The sequence below is a fragment of the Balaenoptera acutorostrata genome, chromosome X, assembly GCF_949987535.1.
Source record: "Balaenoptera acutorostrata chromosome X, mBalAcu1.1, whole genome shotgun sequence".
NCBI classification, from domain to species: domain Eukaryota; kingdom Metazoa; phylum Chordata; class Mammalia; order Artiodactyla; family Balaenopteridae; genus Balaenoptera; species Balaenoptera acutorostrata.
The window spans coordinates 2,307,783-2,332,010 of NC_080085.1; the positions used below are offsets into that span (position 1 = coordinate 2,307,783).

At 46.1% G+C, this 24,228-nt stretch overlaps 1 protein-coding gene across 2 annotated transcripts in view; it reads right to left on the reverse strand.

Moving 5' to 3' along the window:
• PRKX (protein kinase cAMP-dependent X-linked catalytic subunit) overlaps window positions 1-24,228 on the reverse strand; it is an 86,015-nt gene that overhangs the window by 20,515 nt on the left and 41,272 nt on the right. The window contains exons 3-4 of one of the 2 annotated variants that reach the window (XM_057538026.1): window positions 14,485-14,748; window positions 2,069-2,188 (exon numbers count right to left, since the gene is read on the reverse strand). In XM_057538026.1, coding sequence (XP_057394009.1) covers window positions 2,069-2,188; window positions 14,485-14,748 — 384 coding nt within the window. The remainder of the gene's footprint in view (window positions 1-2,068; window positions 2,189-14,484; window positions 14,749-24,228) is intronic. The other variant, XM_057538024.1, reaches the window with a different exon arrangement.

Consider the following 24,228-nt stretch of genomic DNA (forward strand, 5'->3'; position numbering starts at 1 on the left):
AAAACAGCATATTAAATTATTAGAATTCTAATAATTATGTTTCTATAATAACCCTCATAATAATTCTAGTATATCCTAATATTATATTCTAATTCTACCCTATCCTACTTTATCCTACTCTATTTTAATAATTTTCTATTATAGTCTATCAATACTATGTTCTAATAGTATATTATATTCCAACATCGTCTTTCCTAACGGTATTCCGCATTATTATATTCTGTACTATTATAGTCTATCCTAACAATAAAGACAAAACAGAGGACACATGAACCCCATTCTGCTAAACATCACTGGGCGCCGGGATTCAATTCTCCTCGGGCAAGGCTGCCCTCTCGTGGTCAGTAATGCACAGGAAGGAAGATATGCTGCTGGCTTGAGTGTGGAAGCTGATCGAATACAGGTGCAGAAAGATGTACAATTTCTATACCTTCTTGCTGGATTGACCGTACATGCCATTTATTTCAATGTTCTGCTTTGATTAGGACTTCCTGGGCTAGGGTGCATATGAAGAAATTTGGGTCTATGGGATTTGCTAGAGGTGTCTGACTAAAGAGCAATGGAAAATTGAAAAGATTAGATAGATTGATAGATATTGATCTATGATTGATAGATATTGATCTATGACGGACAGATATTGATCTATGATTGATGGATATTGATCTATGATTGATAGACAGATATTGATCTATGACTGACAGATATTGATCTATGATTGATAGATATTGATCTATGATTGATAGAAAGGCAGATAGCTAAAAATTAATAGATATACAGTTAGAGATAGATATAAATAGATGATAGGTAGATAAAAATAAATATATAGTTAGAAATCGATATAGGTAGATGATAGAATAGATGACAGATGATAGATACATAGAATAGATGACATATAGATGATAGATAGCAGATATACAGTTAGAGATAAATAGGTACAGATAATAAGACAGACAAAAAGGTAGATGATGGCTATAAATGACAAATTAGATGATAGGTAAATATGATATGATAAACAGGTGACAAGAGTGGGTAGATAGGTATGTTATGTAAATAGATGACAGAGCCGATAACAGATACAATAGAGAAGATATACAAAGACGACAGACAGATACAGATGACAGATAAACAGACGACAACTAGATATAAACGACAGACAGATCACAGATAGATGATGAAGAGATGGATGACTGAGAGAAGAATACGGACAGGTTTGCACAGATTCCCCCCTGGCTGGTCGGTCACACACTCAATGCAGGAGAAGGCCTCTTTCCATCTTTCTTTCCAACCGAAAGCTGTGGACCAGCCCTGCAGGGAATCAGACAGGCATGGAACAGGCCCCGGGTTTCATTAAAACCAGAGTAAACCCAGTGTCTGCAAAACTTACCAGCAAAAAGCACAGCCGCCAAAGAAAGCAGGACAAAGGGAAGGGGCGGGAGCGTGGACGGAAGGCAGCACATCAGGCAGAACGCACAGGTCGAGGAGGAGTCCCCAGGTGCAGTTTCTGCGAGGGGGATGCCTGCTTTGTGTGCCCATCCCGCACGTCTCACGCGGAAGCCACGCTTCAATATTTAATCAGGCCGACCCCTTGAGAAACAGCCCCACTCCTGGCTATCTGGACCAGGGGCAACGTGATTCCTAACCTGCCCGGAGGCACGACTGGGATTTCAGGGAAGAACACCCTCCTTCCTTTCCGGCACCCTCTCCGTTCATAACGTCCTCAATTGCGTTATCCAACACGTACGTTACCCAGCTCTGGGAATCACCCCAGAGTGTCCGTGCGGGAGACGAACAGTATTTTCTTGGGAGACAGGGACACTTAGGAGACAGGATAAAAGACCGCGACAGCTGTGCCCTGCTGGTCCTTCAAGCCTGCGCTTTTACTCTTGGAAATCAAGCCGAACGGTCAGTTCGTATCACCGTCACCAGCAGCGGGAAACTGCCGTGCGACCCGACCCCGAGAATCTGCCCCCGACCCCCAGTGCCCCATCCTAGGGGCGGGCCGAGCACCCCAGGGCCAGCGAGTGGGGCAGCGACTCGCTGGAGACGTCTCCACGGAAACGCGACTCACCCCGAGAGCATCTCAAATATCAGGATGCCGAGGGCCCACCAATCCACGGCTCTCCCGTGGCCCTTGCTCTGGATGACTTCGGGGGCCAGGTACTCGGGGGTCCCGCAAAGGGTCCACGTCCTGTGGGCAGAGAAGGGGGTCCACAAAACTCAGCTGTGCTTGGCCAATGCATGCGTCTCAGAAGCACTGAACGTTAGTCACTGAATCGGTCAACAAGATGCCTTAAACCCTCGCCCCGTGGATAAAGACAGCAACCTTGTCTTCCCTGACTTTTGTCCTTTATCAACACTCTGCAACCAAGAGAGAATCTGAGTCACGGCCCTGTTATCACGGCTGTGTCTTGTTCTCGGTGCTTACCTTTGCTGCTCAGAAAAAGCAAAACCCCCAATCCCTGTTTTCCCATAACATGATGGGAAAAAGGATTCAAGGACTGACTCAAGGGAGGGACCCTCAGGAACCCACACGTCTGCTTTGTGAATAAATGAGCTGGTTCTGTCCCCCCAGAGGAAACACAAAGCGACAGCTAAGTGTCTTTTCCACCTGCTCTGCAAGAGGTCTGAACTGTTTTTGTGGGTTCACGGTCATTTTAGTATCCATGGTAGCTTTTGGAAATCCTCAGGTTAAGGGGCTCTGGGATGTCTGGGGTTTAAACGGGGCGGAGAGTTTTGGAAAGGATTTTCTCCCCAGGAGTTGAGACTTGCAAAGAATTTAGCTTTTAGCCCCACCTAGAGGACGGCTGGCTGAAAGCAAGAGATTCCAACCAGCCAAGCGGGACCCAGCGCAGAAGGCGGAGATTTCTGAGTGTCTGGCTGGTTGGTTTTTCTTTGGGTCATCCCTTCCCTGTGCTGCCTTAGATCTGTCTTTTTCACAACAGATGGGAGAAGCAGTCTCCTTCTCCTTTTAAGAGAATTCTATTTATACTCTAAAAAGCCCCAATGTTTAATTAAAACTTACAATTTGTAACATTTCTGCTGAAATATCTAAATTTTTATGACCTATGGAAAATAAAGACTGATTTTTTTCTAACTTTCTCTTTATTTGTATATCTCAGTATGGAGGATTTTGCTAACAAAAATTCACCTGTGAAAAGATTAAAAAGGTACAAATTGAAAGATTAAGTCCTGGGGTTGTAACATACGGCGTGGTGACTATATAGTTAATAATACTGTATTGTACATTTGAAAGTTGCTAAGAGAATAGATGTGAGAAGTTCTCATCAAGAGTAAAAACTTGTAGCTGTGTGGTGTTGGATGTTGATTATAGAGTTATTGGGGAAGGTCATTTTATAATAGATACATATATCCAATCACTATGTCGTACACCTGAGACTAATACAATGTTATACGCCAATTATACCTCAATTTAGAAAAAAAAGATAAAGAGCCATCAGTGGATGACGGATACCCAGCATGGGGTCCATCCACACAGTGGAATGACTCAGCCATGAAAAGGAGCAAAGCTCTGACACAGGCTACCACGTGGAAGGACCTTGAACACACGATGCTCAGTGAGAGAAGCCAGACCCAGGAGGACAGGTATTTTACAATTCTATTTATATGAAATATCCAGAAGAGGCAAATCCACTGAGAAAGAAAGCAGGTTAGCAGTTGTCAGGGGCAGGGGGAGTGACTGGTAATGAGTATGGGGTTTCTTTTGGGGGAGGGATAAGAATGTTCTGGAACTAAACAGTTGTGATGGTTGTACAACCTTGTGAATGTGCTAAACGCCACTACATTCTTCACTTTAAAATGGCTAACAGTGGATTTTGTGTTATACGAATCTTAACAGAATTTTTAAAAGCCACATAGTTTCTCTCTGCTACACCCCAAAGATCACATATTGGGTAACCTGGTCCCTTACACCTCCCGCTGCATTTAAGGCAGCTCTGAACACCTCAGGACCCCGTTTGACAGACTTTGCTTGAGGTCTGCAACCTCTCAGGTTCCTGCGTGCTCCAGCCCGTTGGCAAGAAAGAGGGAAAATTCAATTTTTAAAAACCCTGTGTCCAAAGCATAGGAAAATAACACGCTAAGGTCATGCTCACGTTTTATATGACAGATCAGTGATAGTGATTAACACCCAAAAGGGCAACCACGGACTTCCCTGGCGGTCCAGTGGTTAAGACTTTGCCTTCCAATGCAGGGGTTGCAGGTTCCATCCCTGGTCGGGGAGCTAAGATCCCACATGCCTGGTGGCCAAAAAAACCAAAACATAAAACAGAAGCAATATTGTAACAAATTCAATGAAGACTTCAAAAAGGGTCCACATCAAAAAAATCTTAAAAAAAAAAAAAAAAAAAGGGCAATCAAAGGAAACACCAGGGAAAATGCTGTTGTGACACATGAGCTATGAGCTCCATCGGAGCCTTTAGCAAAAGTCTGAATGGTGACTTTCTCCTTCCCAAAAGTGCAACTTAGACAGCTAGGCTGTTAAACCACAAAGAAGATTTGGAAATCACTTGGTTCCATCCCATGTTCTTACATTGGGTAAAAGTCCAAGGCAATCAATGTCATCTGCCTGTTTTGTGTTTTTGGTGTGTGTCTGTCATCATGACATAACGCTAAATCCCCAGAACATATTTATCATATAACTGGAAGTTTGTACCTTCACCCATTTCCCCTTCCGCTCATCCCCTGCCCCTGGCAACCACCATCCTACCCTCTGGTTCTATGCGTTCAGCTGTTTTTTTAAAAAATTAAAGTATCGTTGATTCACAATGTTGTGTTAGTTCCAGGTGTACAGCAAAGTGATTCAATTAAACACATATTGTTTTTTCAGATTCTTTACCATTATGGTTTATCATAGGATATTGGATATAGTTCCCTGTGCTATACAGTAGGTCCTTGTTGGTTATCTATTTTATATATAGTAGTGTGTATCTGTTAATCCCAAACTCCTAATTTATCCCTCCCCCGCCCTTTCCCGTTTGGTAACCATAAGTTTGTTTTCTAAGTCTGTGAGTCTGCTTCTGTTTTGTAAATAAGATCATTTGTATTATTTATTTAGATTCCACATATAAGTGATATCATATGATATCTGTCTTTCTCTGTCTGACTTACTTTGCTTAGTACGATAATCTCTAGCCCCACCCATGGTCCTGCAAATGGCATTATTTCATTCTTTTTCATGGCTGAGTAATATTCCATTGTATATGTGTACCACATCTTCTTTGTCCATTCATGTGTCGATGGACACTTAGGTTGCTTCCATGTCTTGGCTACTGTAAATAGTGCTGCTATGAACACAGGGGCGCGTGTATCTTTTTAAATTAGAGTTTCCGTCTTTTCTGGTTTTATGCCCAGGAGTGGGATCTCGAATTCAGCTTTTTTAGATTCCACACCTAAATAAGATGCTACAGTATGCGTCCTTCTGTGACTGACTTATCTCACTTTAATGCCCCCAAGGTCCAACCATGTTGTCGCAAATGGCAAGATTTCCTTCTTTTTTGTGGCTGAATAATATTCCATTTTATACACATCTCCTATCTTCTTTATCTACAAGCCAAGAAACACGTGAGGCTACCAAAAGCTAGGAGAGGGTCACAGAACAGATGGTTTTCTAGAGCCTTTACAAGGAACATTGCCCTGGCAACACCCTGATTTCCTATGCTGGCCCCCAGAACTGTGAGGCTGTAACATTCTGTTGGGTTAAGCCCCTTAGTTTGTGGTACTTTGTTATGGTGGCCCCAGAAGCCAAACACCCACCCCTTGTGGGCCATATCACATCAGCCCTCACCCAGTTCACCTCTGCTTCTACAGCACCTGGGGTTTTCACACTCCACACCGGGTATTATAACTTGTGTCATGTGATGGGCTACAAGCTAAATGATGGCCAGAGAAACAAAACATTTGGAAACACAGCTTTGGAGGTCCAGAACATTGTCATTAATGACGTCCACATTTATCTCTTTAAACAGGCTGACCACCCAGTTGCCCCCTCAGGCTTGGGGAGGTGACGTCATGTCACGTAGACAAGCAGCTACAGCTCAGAAAGGGGATGCGGTGGGGTTTCCGTGAGGAAGAACTTCAGCTTCTCCGTGTGACTTTGCCCTGTGACCGGCGGGAGGAAAGAGTCAAAAGTGCAGAGGTGACCACTTCACCCCATGCAGATGGCTACTATCAAAAAAACAGAAAACCAGTGGTGACGGGGATGTGGAGAAAAGGGAGCCCTCCTACACTGTAGGTGGGAATATAAAATGGTGCAGCCAGTATGGAGAACAGGATGGAGGGTCCTCAAAAAACTAAAAATAGAATCACCGTTATGATCTGGCAATCCCACTCCTAGGCATATACCCACGAGACATGAAAGCAGGGTCTTGAAGAGATACTTGTACACGTGTGTTCATAACAGCACTGTTCACAATAGCCAAAAGGGAGAAGCAACCCAAGTGTCCCTCATGGATGAATAAACGAAATGTAATATATCCAGACTATGGAATACTATTCGGCGTTGAAAAGGAAGGGAATTCTGACACCTGCTACAACATGCAAGAACCTTGAAGACACTATGCTCAGTGAAAAGGAAAAATACCTAATGATTCCACTTACATGGGGCCCCCAGAGGAGTCATATTCATAGAGACAGAAAGTAGATGGTGGGTCCAGGGGCTGATTCCACTTACATGGGGCCCCCAGAGGAGTCATATTCATAGAGACAGAAAGTAGATGGTGGGTCCAGGGGCTGATTCCACTTACATGGGGCCCCCAGAGGAGTCATATTGATAGAGACAGAAAGTAGATGGTGGGTCCAGGGGCTGAGGGTGAGGGAGCAGGGGAGCCGGCACATTTTAATGGGGACAGAGTTTCAGTTCTGCAAGAAGAAAAGAGTTCCGGAGACGGACGGCGGGGACGGCTGTACCTCGTGCTGAATGTAATTAACACACTGAAGTTTACACTTAAGATTGGTGAAGATGGTATCTTTGATGCTATCTATACTTTGCCACAATTAAAATTTTATAAAGTGTGGAGACAGAGGAGGCTAAGAAAGGAGGGTGTCCCCACGGGCGGGAGATCCAGGAACAGGTGTCTGATGCCCAGAGTCAAGGTAAGGTAGCCAGGACCTTGGCAGAAGCTGGACCAAGGGCGGGTTTGGAAAGGATCCGGGACCAGTACGTCCAGACAGAACCGTGTGTGAACCACGTCCAGTTGGCACGCTCCTGCCAAGGAGCACGTCGCTGGGACAGCCACTTGGCAGCTCCGGGCTGCAGCCCAGGTCCAGACCACGTGTGCCCGGGTTGCCTAGCGTTGCCGTCGTGTCTGGCTCCTGTCTGTAGACTGGCAGAAAGGAACGGCATCTTAGGAGGGAGAAAACATCCTTTGCAAAGAACTCCTCCAACAAGAGATGCAATGATGAAGCACGGATAGAAGAAACCCTTACCTTGCAGGTTTAATGTAAAGAAAATAAGTGTCTGCTCACTGATGTGTCTGTCTACTCTCTCTCTTTCTCTGCCCATCATCGAGCTCACGCTGACCCTGCTGTGTAAGCGGTGCATCTGGCCCGAGCCCTCCCCAGGTCCACTGGAGTGCTGGGGGTCTTGGGCGGGGGTCTTCAGCCCTCTCCAGGAACCCACCCAAAGGTGCTCTTGGGTCCCTGCTTCCCTTCCGCATGACACCTCTCCATTCCCGATCTCTGGTTCTTTTTTCACACGATAGACTCTTTCCCATTTCCCTAGAACCCCTTGTGATACAAAGTACCATTCCAATTTCAAATCCTATGGAAGGAATGGGGTCACGTTACGTTGGCGCAGATAGAGAATGTATGGTCCGATAACCAGCCAGGAATTCGGGTGCAGCAGGTGGCCGTAAGTTCCAGGAAGGAAAGGAGATGGGAGACGTGGGTTCTTCCCACACGGAGTCGAGCGGGAAGGGGCTCACACTACCTGCTGGGCTTTTTCAAGTGACATCCCGTCAGGGTGCACAGAACCACCCGGCAGTCCAGCTAGGAGTTTCCTGTCCCCAAGACTTAAGCTTAGGAGCACCTTTCTTCCCGCCACACCCAGCTGAGTCGACTCAAAGTCAACCCTCATTGCTTTGGCTCATGAAATCCTTTAATTCTGCTGAACGATCCGGTACTGGCCCGTTAATGCTGTATTCCCAGGTGGGGCATATCCACGGTTGCCTGAATCTAGCTGGAAGCCTGGCGCTTAGCTGATGTCCTCACCAGGTGGAGGTGAGTGCAGATAATTCTATCTGTGTTAGGTGTGGTGTCTCCGCTTACATGTGGAAAGGTGAGTCTCTTCCTGGCTAGATTGAAGGCTGTATGACTTTCCAGTTTCTCAGTAAACTCAGGTAGCCTGACCCCTCATTCAAGTAAAAGCTTTCTCCAAAAAGCCCCCAGGCTTCTCGGATGTAGAGAGGCATAAACTGCTAGAAAGAGCTTCAGACTGCAGTAAACGTTCTTAAAGCCTTAGATTTCAAACAGTATTGCAGTTCCCTAAAAAGTTAAAGAGAATTTCCGTAAGTCCCAGAAACTTCAGTCCTTGGTTAATGCCCCCAAAGAATTGAAAGCAGGGCTCTAACAAGCATTTGTACCCCCAGGTTCATAGCAGGCGATTACTGCAAGGTGGAAGCAGTCTTCTCCTTTTGAGAATTCTCTTTATACTTAAAAAAGGTTCCTGCAAAAAGCCCCCATGCTTCTTGGATGTAGAGCGTCATAAATTGCTAGAAAGAACTTCATACTGCAGTAAATATGTTAAGACAAGACAGACAGTGGTGGATGTTATTGGGAGAGTGCTGGTCCAGGCTGTGAATTATCGATGTCCCTGGTCTTATCGTTTCTGCTCACTTGGCTCTTGAAGAGAGGGCAAAGTGACACCCGCCATTCTCAATTTTCTCACTGTTACCAGTTCCACCACAACTGGGGGTGGGAGACCGTCATCCAAGTACGCTCTGTAAAACAGATGTCCCATTGCTCATGTGTTCCTACTCCCCACTGCCTTTCACTGCATCCCCACTGAGTTGAACTGTGTTCCCCCCACAAAAGTCCTAGACTCCGGTACCTGTGAATGTATTTGGAAATAGGGTCTTGCAGATGTAATCAGGTTAAGACTGGGACTAATCCAATGACTCGTGTCCTTCAAAGAAGAGGAAGAGAGAGAGATCTCTCTACTGTATTAGAAGGAGGCCACCTACAAGCCAGGAAGACAGCCTCACCAGGAACCAAATCAGCCAGCATCCTGCTCATGGACTTCCGGAACTGGAAGAAATACATTTCTTATAAGGTCACCAATCCTATGGGATTAGGACCCCACTGTCATGACCTCATTTGACCTTAATTACTTCTGAACAACATGATCTCCAAATACAGCCACAATGGGGGCTGGAACTTCAAGACATGAATTTTGGAGGAACACAAGTTCAGTCCAGAGCAATGGTGGTGATCATGAAGGTGATGGTGATGATGGTGATGGTGGTGATGAAGGTGATAATTATGGAGATGATGATGGTGATGATGGCACTGATGATGATGATGGTCATTACAACGCTGATGTTGATGATGGCGATTGTGATAATGGCAATAATGATGGTGATGATGATGGTGATGATGATGGTGGTGATGATGGTGATGATGATGAGAGTGGTGATAATGGTGATGATGGTGGTGATGATGGTGATGATGATGAGAGTGGTGATAATGGTGATGACAGTGATAATGATGGTGATGATGGTGATGATGGTGGTGATGGTGATGATGGTGGTGATCGTGATGATGGTGGTGATGGTGGTGATGGTGATGATGGTCATTACAACGTTGATGTTGATGATGGCGACTGTGATAATGGCGATAATGATGGTGGTGATGGTGGTGATGATGGTGGTGATGATGGTGGTGATGATGGTGATAATGATGGTGATAATGATGGTGATGATGACGGTGGTGATGGAGATGAAGGTGATAACTATGGAGATGACGATGGTGATGACAGTGGTGGCGATGTTGGTGATGACGATGATGTGAGGGTGGCCATGATAAAGTCAGAAGCACCTACTGTCTACTCAATGCTTACTACATGATAGGAACCGTTCTTAGGAAATCCTTTCCAATGAGCAGACCCATCCATTGTTACCAATCACCCTACAGGGTAGGAACAATTCTCATTACGCAGATGAGCAAAACCAAGGCACACGGGGTGATTACAATGTACTCAATCTCACCAGCTGGAGAGTGGCAGACACAGGGGTCCAGCAGAGGCAAGTGGTCCCCATATCCACTCTTCATTCCTAACTGCCCCTCTGAGGTGCTTCTGATAACAGAGGCTCCTGGTAAGGGAAATAAATTTAACCTGGAAGCCATAAGGTACTACCACTTGGCAACTGTGGGGTTGCACGCAAACCACCTTACCTCTCAGGGCCTCAGATTTCTCAGCTGTAAAATGATGATGGCTGGCCAAACTTATTACCGAGTGAATCTGTGAAACATTTTATTGGTGGTTTGTTTGAATCAGGGCTTCCAAATAAAATGATTTAAAAAATCCCAGGGCTTCCCTGGTGGCGCAGTGGTTAGAAATCCACCTGCCAATGCAGGGGACACGGGTTCGTGCCCCGGTCCGGGAAGATCCCACATGCCGCGGAGCGGCTAGGCCCGTGAGCCACAACTACTGAGCCTGCGCGTCTGGAGCTTGTGCTCCGCAACAAGAGAGGCCGCGATAGTGAGAGGCCCGCGCACCGCGATGAAGAGTGGCCCCCGCTCTCCGCAACTGGAGAAAGCCCTTGCACAGAAACTAAGACCCAACACATCCACAAATAAATAAATAAATAAATTAAAAAAAAAAAAAAAATCCCAAAAAACTACCAGGTGGACTATATACCACATGTTACCAATAGGGGGCAGCACCAAGGCCATAAAACCAATTTTTAAAACTATATAAAGTCTTCACACTCTTCTACGTAAAACCATCCCATTTTATTCTTAGCATGCAATAGATGAAATTCTATAGGGGAAAATCAGATTGCATTTAACAGCATCCTAGAACGAAACTGGGTCATTTGTAGAGACATGGATGGACCTAGAGACTGTCATACAGAGTGAAGTAAGTCAGAAAAACAAACATCATAGATTAATGCATATATGTGGAATCTAGAAAAATGGTACAGATGAACTTATCTGCAAAGCAGAAATAGAGACACAGACGTACAGAACAAAGGTATGGATACCAAGGGGGAAAGAGGGGGAGTGGGACGAACTGGGAGATTGGGATGGACATATATACACTATTGATACTAGGTATAAAATAGATAACTAATGAGAACCTACTGTATAACACAGGGAACTCTACTCAATGCTGTGGTGACCTAAACGGGAAGGAAATCCAAAAATGAGGGGATATAGGTGTATGTATAGCTGATTCATTTTGCTGTACAGCAGAAACCAACACAACACTGTAAAGCAACTCTACTCCAATAAAAAAAAAATAACTGCATCATAAAAGCGATCCTAGGATAGCCCCTCTCTAAAAACCAGCAGAGATGAATCATTTAGTGTAAAACAGCTCCCAAATCGTTTCCCACAAATGGGGCTGTTTCTACAACATGAGGGACACAGGTATCACGTGAACCAATCCCATCTCGTCACGGAATAGGACGCTACGGGTGTATTTTCCAGGTCTACTTCCCAAGATGGGAGCTACTGGCTGCATGTGGCATCTGAGCACTTTTAAAAGTACAGAGGTACTGAAATTCTAATCTAATTTTAATTAATTTGAACATTCAATTTAACAACCCGTACTCGATGCAGCGACTGAAAAACTTTTAACTATTTCTGGAGAGCTTGGGCACATGAATCTACTTTTTTTTCCAGCTGTAAGTGTTACGGACGCTAAATAAAGATCGAGTGTTTCTGATGAACATTTAGCACCCTCCCTGAGACGCATGCACCAAAGGACAAAAGGCACATGGAATTTCAAAACCTCAGTAGCAAAACTTCACGTAAAGTCTCTCAGTGCTGATACCGATGATACGTTGAAGCGATCCTATTCGGGATATATTGAATTAAATCGACTTTATGAACAAAATAATCTATACCTGTTTTACCTTTAAAAACATGGCTACTTAAAAATGTGAAGTAATACACGAGGTCTACGTTGGACTTGTATTGGACAGCACTACTCTAGACAGAAATTTTAGGAACTTAAATTACTAAAATTGCCCGGAGGAACAAAACATACATCTTTGTCCATCGAAATGAAGTGCTGTATCACAGCAGGTATTATCAGCAGCTGTGACGGTATCAGAAAAAGTAGAGTCCACACCGGCATAAAGAACAGACTGGTAGTTGCCAAGCGGGAGGGGGTGGGGGAGGAAGGGAGTGGGAGTCTGTGGTTAGCAGATGCAAACTAGTGTATATAGGACGGATAAACAACAAGGTCCTACTTCAGAGCCCAGGGAACTCTATTCAATCTTCTGGGATAAACCATCATGGAAAAGAATATGAGAAAGAATGCATATATATGTAGAACCGGAATCACTTTGCTGCACAGCAGAAATAAACACAACACTGTAAATCAACTCTACTTCAATAAAACACATTTTTGAAAAAAGAAAGAAAAAGTAGAGTCCATTGTGTCTCCCCCTGTCTGGGTGTCTCTACTCAACGCCTAATTGTATCAGCTGATGGGGTGGGTAACTGGGGATACAGGGAGAAAAGCTTACGTTTTCTTAGAGGATTAAAAAACAACAATAAAACAAAAACCACAGCAAAATCACCCAAAACGAAAACAAACCAAAAACCTAGAAAACAAATGTGTGATGTAAAGGATGAGAGACTGCCAACATGGAAAATAAGAAAGTTCTATGTCCCCCACCAACCCTGCCCCTGGCCCCAGCTTTAGCCACTTAGGGTCTGACTCATTTCTTTGGAATAAAAATCTAGAATTGAACCCAAAACCATACCTTTAGACCCCGAGGGAAGCCCCCAGCGCTTCATGTAAGGGGTCCTCCTCGCTTAACCGCATGGGATTGAAAACACTAACAGTTAACGCTTTTATTCTCTACATCTCGGGCAGCGTCGTTCCCAGTAGAAAGAGCGTGCTGTTTATAAACTGAAAGAGTCGTGAAAACGCAACACATACGGCTTTGCAAGTACGTCAGCCTTACTTATCCCACATGCTGTCCTTTTCTAAGCTCTAAATTATAGGATGATACACATTCATTATAAACACTTCTCCCCAGGTAAACAGAGCATTCAGGATCCTTGGGGCGAATTAATCCAAAAGGTATTTTATATTGAATTATGTAATAAGATTTTATTTTATTATTCTTCATGACATCAACTTTTCGGTGCTAACAATGTTTCTCAGAATATTTGTCCCAGTAATCCCACTTTTGGAAATCTATATTGTGGAATTCATCTCAAACACGTATTTATAAATAGCGCAGGTACTGCACCTGTATTGACACAGGAGAATAGTCAAACTCATCATGCATTTGCTCAGCAAAAGGACCCTTTTGGTGTTTTGTTGTTATAAGAAATGAAAAGATATAAGTTTAAAAAAAAACTGACATAAAGAGGATGTCAAAATGTTTAAAGGCATAATCCTTCCTGCTCAAAGGTGGTGGATTAAAGGAATTCAGCTCTGCCCCCTTCCAAAAAAAGACAATGAAGAACGATGGAAGGAAACTGTACAACATGGGATCCACCAGGACTAAAAAGGAACCAGGTGACAACAGCAGCAGAATTCTGGAAGGTGCCCAGGAGATGAAGGTCTGTCCGAGCAGAGCTGAGTGGAAAATGGAAGGCAGAGTGCGGGGAGAAAGCTCCTGGACTCCACGTACGTGCACGGAACATGCGATAAAAAGGAAAGCCAACTTGAGAGCTATCCCCTCACACCTGTCGGAATGGCTCTTATCAGAAAGACAAGCCGTAACATGAGCTGGTGAGGGTGTGGAGAAAAGGGAACGCACGTGCACTGTTGGTGGGAATGTAAACTGGTGCAGCCACTGTGGAGAACAGGATGGAGGTTCCTCAAAAAACTAAAGATAGAGCTACCATAGGATCCAGCAATCCCACTCCTGGGTATATATCTGGAGAAAACTCTAATTCGAAAAGATACATGCACCCCAATGTTCATGGCAGCACTGTTTACGATAGCCAGGACATGGAATCAACCTCAATGTCCATTGACAGATGAATGGATAAAGATGTGGTATATATGTATATGTATGTATGTGTATAAATATATATATATAATGGAATATTACGCAGCCATTAAAAAGAATGAAATCATGCCATCTGCAGCACCGTGGTTGGAACTGGAGATTGTCATACTGAGTGAAGTGAGTCAGACAGAGAAAGACAAATACCATACAATGTCACTTCTACGTGGAATCTAAAGAAAAAGGAAGTCACAGCGCAGAGGACACAGAGCACGCTGCCAGAGGCAGGGGACGGGAAGGTGGGAAAACGGGGGAAATGTTCACTTACTTGTCCACCAGTTTCTTGGCGAACCCGAAGTCAGTGAGCTTGATGTGACCGTCTCTATCCAGCAGGATGTTCTCCGGCTTCAGGTCCCTGTAGACGATCTCCTTGGAGTGCAGGTACTCGATCGCACAGACGATCTCCGCGGAGTAGAAGAGCCCGGTGGAGCTGGAGAAGCGGCCCTGGTTGCGCAGGTAGCTGAAGAGCTCACCACCCGGCACGAACTCCATCAGCATGTACAGGAAGCGGTCATCGTGCCCCGTCCAGAACCTGCGGGACCAGAGCGGGAGTGAGGGCTGCGCCTCAGGTGGACAGAAAGGGACAGGGACGGACGGATGCTGAGATAGCACTTCGATGGAGGTCGTGTTACATGAACAGGTCATGTTAAGATGTATCTCTAGGTAAGCGATGATCATACTAAGTGAAGTAAGTAAGACAGAGAAAGACAAATACCATATGGTATCACTTACATGTGGAATCTAAAATGTGACACAAATGAACTTATCTACTAAACAGAAACAGACTCACAGACACAGAGAACAGACTTGTGGTTGCCATGGGGGAGGGGGGTGGGGGAGGGATGGAGTGGGAGTTTGGGGTTAGCAGATGCAAACTATTATATAGAGAATGGATAAACAACAAGGTCCTACTGTAGAGCACAGGGAACTCTATTCAATCTCCTGCGATAAACCATAATGGAAAAGAATATGATAAAGAATGCATATATACGTATAACGGAATCACTTTGCTGTGCAGCAGAAATTAACACGACATTGGAAATCAACTCTACTTCAATTAAATCTTTTAAAATAAAGATATATCTCTAGGTCCATGTTAGGATACTCATATACATGGACAGATGCAAGACGTGTGTGGACAGATGTTAAGATTCGGTAGAGATCTATGTTAAGATATGTCTATAGGTATTAGAACAGAAAAACCAACACATAAACAGATGATTATTTTGTAAAAAAAGATACATCCCTAGGTAGATGTTAAGATAGTCATACAGATGGACCGATGCCCGCATCTGTGTGTGGGGCGATGTTAAGACTTGGTAGAGAGCGATGTTATTGGTACAGATACATGTTAAGACATGGCATAGACAGATGTCACGTTATGTGTATAAATACACGTTAAGATCGATCTCTAGGTGGGTGTTAAGATACTCGTATAGGTGAACAGATGTCGAGATACGTGTGTGGACACATGTTAAGGTTTGGCAGAGGTCCATGTTATGGGTACAGGTCCCCATTCGATGTGCTAAGAGGTGGCACAGATGATGTTACGTTACGTGTACAGACACACGTTTAGACACGTATAGGCAGACGTTAAGATTCAGGTACAGGCAGATGTTAGGATACAGGGAGACACAATGCTGAGGGATGGCTATCCTGTAGATGTGTAAAGGTCTCAGAATGGCCAAGAGTAAATACCAACTTTTGATAATAAACTGGTGAACAGCTTGTTACGGGCTGAATTGTGTCCCCAACCTCCAAATTCATATGTTAAGTCCTCACCCCAGGACCTCAGGAGGTGATTCGATTAGGAAACACGGTCTTCAAAGAGGGGATGAAGGTACAATGAGGTCACTAGGGTGCGGCCCTGATCCCATAGGACGGGTGTCCCTGTAAGAGGAGGAGATCAGGACACAGACACACACAGAGGGACGACCCTGGGAGGACACAGGGAGGAGAGGGCCTTCTCCACGGTCTCAGAGGGCACCCACAAGGCCGACATCTGACCTCAGACTTCCAACCTCCCCAAACATGCGCTAATAAATCTGCAGCCCCAGCCGCTCCATCGGGGGTGCTTGTCTCACAGCCCGAGCAGACTCACACGGGGTGCGCACACCGCAGGGATCACACCCGGTTCAGCGGCCCCAGGGCTGTCATCAAGACTGCAAATTTCCAGTCCATTCACGATGGCCTCCCAGACGCCTGCTGGGAAAGGTGGCCATTCACAAAACCCCAAAGTAAGAGATTTCTAAGCAACGACGGGTAGGAGGTGTCCCCAGAGAGTCAGAAGAGACGCATCATCCCTAGAAAGGCGTTGATCGGCTCTGTTCATGGAAGAAAAGGCAGCAGCGAGAAACTGAGGAGAAAAGAAGAATATGGATGCGAGAAGAAGACAGAGTCCTGAATGAATTTTAGAGGTCATGGCAAAGAGGAAAAGCAACAACAACATCCTGTGGAGATATGCACTGATGGAGAAGAAAGTTTGCCTGTAAAGGAGATGTAGATATGTATGGCTGATTCACTTTGTGATACAGCAGAAACTCATACACCATTGTAAAGCAATTATACTCCAATAAAGATGTTTAAAAAAATGTAGAAAAAGAGAGAAATGCTCTTTGGAAGTAAGGGCTCTGTTTTTGAGCGGATTTAGGACACAGAAGTGTGACTGACGCACAAGCATATAAAGGTCCCCCTGCAGGATCGGGACACACAGAGGATGATGTGAACCAACGTCAGGCTACCGTGCGAACGGTACCTGATCCGCGACGCCCCAGCCTGGGCATCTTCTCTGCTCAGGACACTGTGCTGCCCTCCCAGGCTGGTCCCAAAGAGCTGCGTCCATCTGGGCTTCCGTGAACACAAAGGATGCGCGGAGGACCCGGCATCCTTGATGGGGGGGTGGGGGTGCTCAGGGCAGCATCCACCAGATGGTCTTGTCTGCTTCCAATAAAATAAAGAAAGTACAGGCACACCTCGTTTCAGTGTGCTTTGCACACACCGCATTTTTAACAAGTGGAAGGTCTGTGACAACGCTGTTCCACGAGCAACTCTTTGGGCACCATTTTTCCAACACCATTTGCTCACTTTGTGTGTCTTGGTCCCCGTTTGGTAATTCTCGCGATACTTCAAACCTTTTCGCTATTGTGGCGATCTGTGATTTTGGGTGTTTCCATTGCAAAAGCGCAAGTCACAGAAGGCTCACAGGATGGTGAGCGATTTTTACCAGTAAAGTGTTTTTCACTATGGTACCCACATTGCTTTTTTAGACATAATGGTACTGCATACTTAACAGGCTACAGTCCAGCGTAAACATAACTTTGAGATGCGCTGGGAAACCAAAAACTTTGTGTGACTCGCTTTACGGCGCTATTTGCTTTACTGTGGTGCTCTGGAACAGAACCCACCGTTATCTCTGAGATCTGCCTGTAATAAACCGTATCAATATATCCACAGAGCATTGGAGGAGAGAGTTTGCAATGACCCAAAAACTAGCTGGAAGGAAAATCACAAAGCAATAACCAAGTGCGGCAGTGGTCAGGAAGGTGTAAGTTTATGCACTAAATAAAAAGATGGGGGACACCTCCCAGGCGGTCCAGTGGTCAGGACTTGGCGCTTTCACTGCCGAGGGCACGGATTCAATTCCTGTTTGGGGAACTAAGATCCCCGCAAGCCTTGCGGTGCGTGCGGTCAAATTTGGAAAAAAAAAAAAGATGGGCTGCAGAGAGGAAAAATGCCCCCGTCGTAGATGTGAAAATCTTTTCTATGCCAAAGGGAAGCCTTTTAAAAAAGGACAACACACTATTCTGATGTTCAAATGAATGGCTGTTTTGTTAAGCACTACGGTTTATATGTCTTTGCACAATATGGGCCACGCGTTACAAAAGGCTTTCTCTACATGCGCGTTTATACGTGCAGACTCTTTGCACGACAGGTGCAGCTGGGGGATGACGGTTGCAGTTGGGGGATGACGGCTACCCTCCGATAGGGTTGTTATACATGCCATTCTTTCTCGGTGTTCCTCGTTGACGTCTGTCTCTCGGAGTCAGAGACGGCCCGGGATCCTGTCTGTGAGAAGCACAGTGGTGGCCACGTCTGGGCGTTGCTTCTCTCCCAGTTCCTGACAGCCGTGCGTCTCTGTCCTGTTCCCCTTCTCACATCTTACAGCTCAAAGGCTCAAGATGTGCAGTGTTGAGACTTGAGGGAACACAGGACGCAGGTAGAGGCCTTTGGGGTTGCGGGTTGTGGCTATCGCTACAGGAGTGGAAGACAACTTTGCCCCCCCGAAGTATCTCTTTGGCACGCGGATTATTTCGAGCTGAGAACAATCAAGGCCCAAAGACCCAACAAAGAAACTCTGACCTTCTCGCTAAGAGCCTAAGAGAATTTAGACGGAGAAGCAGCTCCTGGAATCTCTCTCCTCACCAGAGACGTCTGCCCGTGACACGGGCCACCCGTGGCGGGGGAACAGCAGGGCCTGGAGATCAGGGGCCACCCTGTGTCCCACTGTCTCTGCAGGCTCAGCAAACACTTGTTTACCAACCTTCTTCTTTTCCGTCTCCATGTCAACGGCCTTCCTCCCCTCTGAAGTCCCAAGCCACTACCCCAACAGGCTCTTTCGTCTTTAGCTGAAGATGACAGCATCTAAGATGAGGGTCTGGACCATTTTTGTGAGTGACTCCGTTTTCCTGGGTCTCTCCCGTGTGTCCAGAGGATTCAACTTTTGTGTGACTTTCTCCTGTTCATCTGTCTCACGTCCATTTCATTCTTAGACCAGCCAGAAGAGCCTAGAAGGGTAAGGAAAATGTCTTCCTCCCCGACATGGCTTTCTGGAGAAATCGTCTGACCAGACGCCCATCTTCCTTCCATTGTTTAAAATCAAGATGGGTCGTTATCTTTGGGCCGCCCGCCCTCCTTCTCCGGTCCACATACCGATGTGTATGGCAAGGACGTTCCGTGCCGTGATGCTTGAATAGAAGCGCACGGTACCCCAAACGCACGACAGCCTCGTTGTGTTTTGTGGGCGAGCTTAGAACCCAGCCAGGGCTTTGCGGTTCTGACGGGGAAATGCGTTCTAGGGCAGGGGCCCCCAACCCCCAGGCCACGGTACTGGTCCGCGTCCTGTTAGGAACCGGGCCGCACAGCAGGAGATAAGCTGCTCCCCATGACTTCATCTGCCGCCCCCCCATCACTCGCCATCGCTCGCATTACCACCTGAAGCCCACCATACACACACACCGTCCGTGGAAAAACTGTCTTCCACAAAACCGGTCCCCGGGGCCAAAAAGGTTGGGGACCGCTGTTCTAGGATCCTGACACGTGACTGGTGAACTTGTACACGGAACCTCTACGTAAACTGGTGACTTGCTGAGTTTCTCTGGGGCAGGGCGGATGGCCAACCTAGCTGGAACTCATCCGGAAAGGCCTGGTATTCTGGGATTTCGGGGCCGCACTGAGCCCTTAAGAAGACGTGACACGGTCAATCATATCTAAGCAAGGGCACTACCATTTTCTACAGCTGTGAATTGGGTTGAAAAGGCAGGAGAAATATATGTAAGCCTCTCTCTCCTCTGCTCCAATGCGCGCGCACACACACACACACACACACACACACACACACACACACACACCCACACCTGGAGGTCATCAGTGAGCTGCTAGGCAACTCATTCTTTGCGTATCTTCTGTAACTGCTCCCACACACCCACCATCAGGATAAGAACCTGCCCTGACGTATTCTCAACTCTGGAGAACAATGCGTCACAAGGTTCCAAGGCAAGCTCACCTCAAGTCTCAGGGGCATCAGATAATGAACAACGCGGGGACATGAGGACAGGACCCAGATGGGGTGAGGAGGGGGGAATGAGGTAACTTTCAGGGTGGAGCAAGTGAGTGGAGTGCGTCAGTCCCGAAAAACAGCGTGACTGGACACCAGGTGAGTCGGGAAGGAGGCCGGGGTCACAGTCCCTCTTTCCATCACCTGGGCTCCAGGGGAACTGCAATTTCACCCACGGGTAGGTCGACCGATATAGGAAGCAACTGAGGGTGAAGTGTCTATTATCCGGCTCCCAATTCCTCACACGTCAAGCCATTCTCGGATACCAGCTGGCTGTCCTACAACTCAACTCAGTTCTGGTACCATGCACCCAGAGTTAGCACCAGACCCCACGGGGTAAAGGGCTCAGTCCCACAAGACCCCAACGGCAAGCGCAGGTGGTCACCTGTGCTTCTGACCGACCGGCTGCAGGTGGAAGGTTGCCATGACCCTTCCTTGGGTTTAGTCTGCTAGAATGGCTCACAGAAGTCAGAGGAACATTTACGCAACAGATCACCGGTTTATTACAAGAGGACCTAACTCAGGAACAGCCAGATGGGACCGATGCAGAGGGTGAGATGTGGGGAGGGGGCAGGGGACCCCGACACCCTCTTCAGGCTGCACTCTCCCCAAATCTCTACACGTTCACCAACACGGAAGCTCTCTGAACCCTATCTTTTTGGGGTTTTACAGAGGCTTCATTACATAGGTCTGATTCACTCACTGGCCGTTGGGAAGTGAACTCAACCTCCAGCCCCCCTCCGCTTCCCAAGGTCAGGGTGGGAGTGACAGTTCCAACCCTCTAATGGTTGGTTCCCCTGGTAACCAGCCCTCAGCCACAGGTGACCCGGGGGCTTTCCAAGAGCCACCCCTTTAACCTAACAAAAGACCCCTTTATGGCTCTCAACACTTAGGAGATTTCAAGGGTTTTAGGAACTCTGTGTCAGGAACTGGGAAGAAGACCAAATAAATATTTCTTATGATAAATCACAGTACCACAATCTCAAATGTCACAAACAAGGGATAGAGTGGGGAGAACTATACCGACTGACAAAGAGGGATGAAGATGTCTGTTCCACAAATATCTAATGAAATCAAACAAAACTTCAACAAACCATCACACCTAAGAAAGCCACTGTATGTTAAGCGGATAAGTCATTTCTACCTATGTAGATCACACGCAAAAGTGATCCGTCATCAGCGTGCTTAAGAAGCAACAGTTTTCAAATAAAGGCACCCATAACAAATAGAAATTACGGCTATAAAACAAACACAAATCCTGAGGGCCCTGATGCCACTTTCCTTCTCCAAATCAAGAAAATCAAATAAATATCGAAAGGAAGAAAAAAAATTCCTCCGATACATCTTTGCTTCAAAGCTCTACCAGTTAAGAGGTTTCTTATATGGAAAGAATTTGTAAAGAGCTGGGTATTAATGATCAGAACTAAGCAAATATTCAAACGGTTCCTGACACCACGATTCCAAAAACAGTTACAGCCATCGCTTGGTGCCTGTGGCCGATAGGAGGGGGTCCATGTGACCACAGAGGAATTAAACTCTTGAGTTCAGAAAATCAGAAACAGGATAAACCGCATCAGCCAATCTGTTCATCCCGCCATTCTCATCAGCTGCAGGACACTGTCTTTTGCACCGAGTCTATAAAAAAATTAAAAGTTTGAGGGCAGAAAGCAAGGTTTATCACATTGCTACGAGAAAAGCAGGCATGTAGTGGATCTACAAGGCATGGGACCCACGGTTAGCACCACCGAGCAACATCTCCAATAACTCATGATCACCCGTCTTTATTGACCTCACCACCCACTGGTTTTCTCTTTGTTTAGTGGATACATGTGGACAAGGACCCACTTCAGGGACGTCCCTGGCGGTCCGGTGGTTGAGACTTCGCCTTCCAATGCAGGGGGTGCGGGTTCGAGCCCTGGTCGGGGAACTAAGATCCCACATGCCTCGCAGCCAAAACACCAAAACACGTAAAGCAGAAGCAATATTGTCACAAATTCAATAAAGACTTAAAAAATGGTCCACAGCAAAAAAAAAAAAAAAAATCTTAAAAACAAAAAAAACAAAAAAGGACCCACTTCATACCCTGCAGTGTCCTGTCTTGGACACACTGGAAAGGGCATCTCCCGTTTGGCCTGTCATGAGCCTTGTGGGAAGCAGGGGAACTGCCTCTAAACACCGAACACAGAAGGGGGGTGTGTCCCAGCAAGATGGGAAGGGTTGGCCAGGAGTATCTGTGGTCGAAGGAGGCTGCGGACAGACACACAGGGAAGTTGGAAACTGAGGCATCAGTTAAACCCTGGAGCTGTGGACGCACCGTAGAGAGTCTGCATTTTGTCGAGGGCAGGAAGGAAAGTCGTCGATGGGACGGGAAAGCAAAGGATGACAGTTGGGTTTTCATGTCAGAAAGAAGCCCCAGTCTCCAATCAAGAGTGGATGAGCCCTGGGGAGGTGACTGAGATGAAAGAGAGGGGACCCAGAGGAACCAAGGCGGACGGACTTTGGAGATGTGATTTAGAAGAGGAAAGGGCAGGCCTGGAAAAGACGAAAACTCTAACTCGAAAAGATACATGCACCCCTGTGTGCACAGCAGCGCTATTTACAATAGCCAAGACATGGAAGCAACCGCAGTGTCCATCGACAGAGGAATGGATAAAGAAGATGTGGTACACATATACACAATGGAATACCACTGAGCCATGAAAAAGAATGAAATAATGCCACCTGCAGCAGCATGGATGGACCTGGGGATGATCATACTACGTGAAGTCAGTCAGACAGAGAAAGACAAACGTTATACAATACCCCTCATGTGTGAAATCTAAAAAGTAATAGAAATGAATCTATATACAAAACAGAAACAGACTCACAGACACAGAAGCATGGATGGACCTAGAGATGATCATATTGAGTGAAGTAAGCCAGACAGAGAAAGACAAATACCATATGATATCACTTATATGCGGAATCTAAAATATGATACAAACGAACTCAATTACACAACAGAAATAGACTCACAGACACAGGAAACAAACTTATGGTTACCAAAGGGGAAGTGGGGGGAGGGATTAAAAACTAGGGGTTTGGGATTAACAGATACACACTACTATATATAAAATAACCAACAAGGACCTACTGTACAGCACAGGGAACTGTACTCAATATCTTATAATAATCTATAATGGAAAAGAATAGGAAAAAGTTTTATATAAATATATAAAACTGAATCACTTTGCTGTACACATGAAACGAGCACAATATTGTAAATCAACTATAGTTCAAAGAATTAAAAAAAAAAAAAGGAAGAGAAAAGGGCAGAAGCCCTGGTTAGAGTGAACACGGAAGCAAAGAAAAGGAAATCAAAAACAGTGCCCGGGGGGTGGGGGGTACCCAGGAGCTGGAAGGGCCATTTCCGGGGAGTCCAAAGGAGGAACTGATTGGAGGTGTGGGGCAAAGAGGAAGGTCAAGAATTCCTTTCCAACAGGAGGACCCTGAACTGCCTGCAGAGACATCTGGGCAGAAGGGACCAGGCGCCCGTTGGGTGGATGAGTCTAGCTCGGAAGGAGCAGGTGTGAGTGAGAAGCTGAGCTTAGAATTCTAGAGTGTTTAGTGTGCAGCAAGCGTGACCACAGTGCATGATTTTGGGAGCACGTGCACACAATCACGCACGTCCGTCCCCTATACCATGTCCGCTCCCTGGTCCTCCCCACCTCTACCTTGCATGGCCCAGCTTCTCTCCAAGGAAAAGCTAAGAGACCTCCCTCCCTTTCTGTACGCCCTCACCCCTACCCTGCCTCCTGGAACGCGTCCACCCAAAATGCCCAGGAGGGATCTCTATGAAGCAGAGTTAAAAACAGTGAGAGGCAAAAAAAATGTGTACAATATGCTGTAAGGATGCCACACTCTGTGTGTGTGTGTGTGTGCGTGTGTGCACAGAGCTCTTTAAGCACAGGGAGAAGGACAGAAGGCATCATACCAAACTGTCAACGTGGTGACCTGGTGATGACGGAGGGACAAAGGAAGAAAGAAAAGGGAATGAGGCAAGGTGAGAAAAAAAAAAAAAAAAGCAGAGAAGAGAAAATGCTTAAGCACTCTCCACGGGCAGGAAAGAGAATGAGATGTCGAAAATGCACTCAAGGAGTTGAAGCAGGGACTCAGACGTCTGTACACCTGTGTTCACAG